The 5,919-nt window shown below is 34.7% G+C and overlaps 1 protein-coding gene across 1 annotated transcript; it reads right to left on the reverse strand.

Moving 5' to 3' along the window:
- Nucleotides 1-4,019: 4,019 nt before the first annotated feature.
- Nucleotides 4,020-5,358, reverse strand: LOC123717225. The gene is made up of 2 exons (XM_045673114.1): nt 5,161-5,358; nt 4,020-4,525 (listed from the first exon to the last, which is right to left on the reverse strand). The coding sequence occupies exons 1-2, from the start codon at nt 5,297-5,299 to the stop codon at nt 4,077-4,079; spliced, it is 588 nt and encodes a 195-aa protein (XP_045529070.1). The 5' UTR covers nt 5,300-5,358; the 3' UTR covers nt 4,020-4,076.
- Nucleotides 5,359-5,919: the final 561 nt, after the last annotated feature.

Consider the following 5,919-nt stretch of genomic DNA (forward strand, 5'->3'; position numbering starts at 1 on the left):
AAGAGCGTACAAATTCTTAAAAGGCCGGCAACGCACTCGCGAGCCCTCTGGCATTGAGAGTGTCCATGGGCGGCGGTATCACTTAACATCAGGTGAGCCTCCTGCCCGTTTGCCCCCTATTTTATAAAAAAAAAAAAAAAACTATTTATATACTTTATCGAACAAAAGAGTTGCTAGTTAGGCCCACCTAGCTATGAATGATGTATGTATGTACTCTAGAAATGATGTATCCCAATACATCATTTCCTGATTATGAATTGATGCAAGAAATATCTTACGTCTATCAGCTGTACAAGGCCTACAATTTATTGCTATCAAAATACTCTTCTTTTATGAAGAAATTAAGAAAAAGTGATAATATGAAATTCTCTTCTAACTTTCTTAGCATGATTAACAACTAATTATTTTAAAGAACATTGAGTTTATGATTAAAATATTATATTTATTTAAGCGAGGGCCAGACATCTCAAAACCACTTGGTATTTAATAATATATCCAGACAGTTATAATTAAGTACCAAACTGACAAGATTATGAGAGGAGAGACTACACGAAGTAGAAATCCCGTATCATTTTGATGTACAATTGTCATCATTGTTAGTGCTAAGTCTCAACTCTGAATCTGAAGGACGTTTTTATATAGAACAGGTTGCAAACGGGCTGAAGGCTCATCTGATGTGAAGTGATACCGCCACCTATGGGTACTCTCAATGCCAGAGGGCTCGCGAGTGCGCTATCGTCCTAGCAAAGACATACAGTCGTCTTTTGGTTCACGTGTGACCAGTATATTACTGTTATATACTGGTCACGTGTAACATTAATTGTAGATAATGTAATAACCATCCGTTTATATTCATGGGGTGGTGATAAGGCCGCGGCAGAAGACACTAGATGGAAAAGCCTTGTCCTAGATGGGCACATGAAAAAGCAATAATTGCAAATGGTATTCCCTGGAGGAGACTGAGACAGGAAATGTGGGGTCTATCAATAAAATTCTTATTTCATACTGTAAATATCTGAGCCGTATTTGAATGTTATATTATCGTATATTATATAAAAATTCTTAACAATTACACATAACAGAAATTAATTTTTCATTTGGATATCTATATGTATATATATAAATGAATCTCTATTTCTCCTGGTCACGACATCACGCGTGAACGGCTGGACCGATTTTGCTAATTATTATTTTTTTGTGTTTGTTATTGTTAGGAGAAGGTTCTTATGAAAGAAAAAAATAAAAAAATGAGAATTCAGGAATACTTTTGTTACGAAAGCAAATTTATTTTTCAGGGCATGGCACCTTTACAATTCAAACTTTTTTCATGTAATCTTATGTCGTTTGACATGACATTGACTGAATGCGTGCTGCAAATATCGTCAGAGGATGTAAGAAAAATAAATATCGTTTAGTTTATGCTTCGATCGGAGTAATTTTATTATTAATACTATTTATATACGCGCCAGAAAACAAACAAAGACTGTTGTTTATCATAAATCATTACAATAATAAACACTTTGTTTCTGAGATATTTCTTAGTTATTATAATCAATTCGAAATTAATATTCATAGTCAAGACAGAACAACGTCTGTCGGGTCAGCTAGTTACTTATAATAAACACATAAAATATTTGTGATTTTCAATTGTGTCTTTGCTTGTCAGACCTGTGTCCCAGCGTAAGCCTTCTAAAGGACCGGGTGATCCTTCGGTAGTGACCTGTTACTAAACAAGACACATAATTATATTTTTATTGAACAATTTATAAGTTGTTATAATTTTGTCCGAAATATTGTATATTTCTGGGGGGGCATGGAGCCCAAAAGCTGTCATCGCAGCCGATGGACACCCATTTTTAGTGACATTGCCGGCCTTTGGGAGTCTTAACTCTTATGAAGTTTCTTCGTATCTCTCAGGTCCGCCTCCCCTGGGAGTCGATTCCACAGTTCGCTCGTTCGCAAAAGATAGTGCCTTATGAAACGGACTGTGAAAGACTTCCAGCCATCAAGGTGATGTTGCTGAAATTTAAATGTTAGTTTTTAGGTATTGTGGTGGGGTGTTATCTGTCAGACATTAAGGACTGACTTTGCGAAGTCAGTCCACAATCTAAAAATACGATTAAAGGTCTGGCTTATGAACACACCTTACGCAGAATGGGATATGTTTCTGAGACCTAACATTTAGTTATAGATAACACTCAAACAATCGCTCGCATGCACCCATACACTCACACACTCACACATGCACTCACGCGTGTTACGTCACGTAATGGTATATAAACATTTGGGATATGTTAATGTTAACCAATTTTTTTATGGAAGTAAGTATTAAGTTTGTGTTTCACACAGGTGTATTTTTAAATTAACTCTTCTGAAATCTTACACATACTGCATTGTTTATAATGAACACACATTTTTTATTAATTTAAGTAGAATAGGATACCCACACATATCCAATACCGTAATGTTGCCGTGTAGACGCGCAGTTTAAACAAAATACCCCCGGGAGTAAAACACAGGAGTACACCGCCGTCAATCACCAAATTTAGACAGGATCTTTGGAGATGTGAAAAGTTTCCTAAGAGCTTTCTCTTGGGACAAATTGTAGGAATTTGCATACAAATGCGGGTACAATTTTGAACGCTGCAATTACTTGAAAATGGCGGCTTTGTCACTCCGTTTAATTGACATCCCATGTCAAAGGCTTATTCGGATAGTTAGTGACCAGGGGGCATAACCAGGATAAGGTTACTTTGGCCAAAGCTCTTTCTACTATCATTTCAGTTATGAAGACTCACTAAACTCAATAAAACAGTCAAACTATGTGTCTGTAACAGTTAAACATTGTAAATGCCCCCTGGTCACTAACCATCCGAATAAACCTTTGACATAGGATGTCAATTAAACGGAGTGACAGATACCTTACCATAGTAAGACACGATGTGTAAGCAGGAAAAAAAAATATTTGTAAATCACCACACCTGTCACCTTGTATTAAGTGGAGGTAGAGGAATGATAACGAATAAGCTTGTTATTTATGTTAGAATATTAAAAAAATGTTTTGGGGCAAAATTTTACAGATGATTCCACACTCGGGAGCACAGGCAATATTTGCATTAAAGGTAATATTTTTTTTATCATTTAAAGATTGTACTAAGCTGTGGAATACAGAAAACAAAACAGAATCTAGAATTTTTATTCATAACGATTGTAATATCCCTTACCCATTATTAATAAAAACTAAATCAGACTAATTAATTATAAATACCTTCAGAACTAAAGTTCTCATAGTCTTTCCATCACAGCAAATACACAATTTGCAGGGCCGGATTTAGGGGGGCAACCAGGGTTATAGCCCCGGGACCCATAACAGAGACTACGGTTTTTTTTTAAATTCCAACTAGTAATCCACTTTTCTTTTGATATATTTCTATATGTTTGTTAAATACTAAAATAATCTACCTAGTTTCACAATTCATTATTGATTGAAACTCGACCGAATAAAATATTGAAAGAAAACACTTTTTTACCGGATTGAAGCTATGTATTATATAGACAAACATTGAAACATACAGCGATTACATAAACTTATAATTATTTTACACCGTGTCCACCGTGACTACGCACGCCGTAAAGCACGCGAAACGTCGGTTTTTTTTAAAATTACATATGTAAAATAATTATAAGTTTATAATAAATAGCTTCAATCCCGTTAAAAGTGTTTTCTTTCAATGTGTAAAAGCTACGTTAACAAAAGACAATACTACGAATAAAATATTTATTTTTATTTGGACAATAATATGGGGCCTCCACTCCTTTATTGCCCCGAGGCATCCAGACCACTCAATCCGGCCCTGACAATTTTAAAGAAAGATAAACAAGTGTTCTTTAATTTAGGAGTGCAATGCGACAGATTTAGTTCTTATGAAAAATAGCCTATGACTAAGCTATTATCTATGGTCATATAAAATATTAATAAAATTATTACCAACAAAAAACAACCTTATCTCCGAAGAATATAAAATGTCCACTGCATATGTACATAAAACCATCTTTAATATATTTTTATATAAATGTTAGCCTTCAGTCTCCTCTGTCTCCATCTGTATATCCTCAAGTAACAATAACATCTTAATCCTAAACTTGCGCATTTGCTCCTCCGTCAACTTCTCCACATCAGGTAAGAGACTTAGTAAAAACATTTTCCTAGGGTTGTCATTTTTAATATTTTTAATCCAGGAGAAATCAGGTCGTTCTAATCTATACTTTTTCATTTTACGCCTTTTGAAATTAGAAACTGTTGTCGATGGTTTTTCTGTATTTAGTGGCTCTACCTCGATTTCCACAGGTTCGTCATCTAATGTGGGGTTTGTTGTCTCTGGTACAAGCGTCTTGATAAACGGAACGATGAACTGCAATTCTTCGTGTAAGTGATATAACTTTTTCTGTTTACCATGAGGTAATGATTTGAGACTTCGAACAAAACCATTCCTTATATTTCTCCATTTAACTTGACATTCGGATACTGAAATTAAACATACTTAGTTCAAACTACATAGAATAGAAATATGGAAAGGAAAAAGCGCAGCATGCGACATCTATAGTGTTGGGTGATTACATAAATAATAATACTCTATGGTGTGCAAATGTCAAAAACCTGGCGGGACAGCGCGAACTGATTCTAGTGCAAAATCCAATCAAGAGCCTTTAATAAGTTTGATAATATCGAATGTATAAATTTACACGTATTATGCAAGGAAATCAATTTGATTCAACCAGATTCTTTCAAAGCGTTTTTTATTAACTTCTCGGTGTCTCAATAATGCCAGTATTATTATCATTCGTTTTTCAATTACACTATATGAATACTTATTAAATAATGTTAGATTAACGGCGCTGTGGCAGAGAAAAATGCACTCCTTACAACCTAGTTCGATTTCCAGCGAAATATACGTACATTGTTAAAATAATAGTTATAATTAATAATAATACACCGATATTTACCTCATCTATTTTGTTTTTATTTTGAGAACAGATAATAAAAATGTTGCGCTATTTCGTACTTCGTGCACAAGAATACTTGACAGTTGACATGCTTGGATTTAAATTTCGCGCCGAACAATCGCGTTTCTGGATCAACGCAATAAACATATGACTCACCAGATGTGTTCGTTAAATGTGAAACTTCGCTCCAGGCTTGATCCGTGACATCTTTTCTGGAATACTCCGCTAGTCTGTTATCGTATAAACAAGGATACTGTTCAATAATACGAACAAAATCAACTGCACGAACCGCCATCTTGCTTTGCGTCGTGCATGAGCAATGAATGCCGCACGTCTCGGCGTCACACGTGCCGCTTGCGAGGTTGCCGGTCCGTGCACACCGCGTGCCGCATTCGTCATGAGCGTTTTATGATTACATTGCATTGCACTGAATTTAATACAGATTATTGTTTCACATCACAATTGCAAACCAGATAATATATATTTAAATGAAACACTCGTACATTATATTATACTAAATAAATGTGTAAATTTTATACGAAAAAATAAATTTAACGGTTTAATTAACGTGTATTTCTCAATCAATGATCTGGTAAATATGTCGTTTATTATCTATTAAAAAATAGAAAGTAAATTAACTGATTTATTTTATTAATTATATAACTTCAGGACTTTTACTCTTTTATTTTTAATGACTTTGCAGATATTTTTAATACATTTACGTCAAACTGCTTGCTTTATTAAAAAATCCAGAAGACATTAGTGCTTCTTGTAACTTTACAATGATATAAACAAATTCTAGAAATGGTTGTATAAAAAAATATTTTTTTTTGCCAGTGGCAATAATAATAAAGGGCCGGCAACGCACTCGCGACTCCTCTGGCATTGAGAGTGTCCATGGGCGGTGGTATCACT

The sequence above is a fragment of the Pieris brassicae genome, chromosome 12, assembly GCF_905147105.1.
Source record: "Pieris brassicae chromosome 12, ilPieBrab1.1, whole genome shotgun sequence".
Lineage (NCBI taxonomy): Eukaryota > Metazoa > Arthropoda > Insecta > Lepidoptera > Pieridae > Pieris > Pieris brassicae.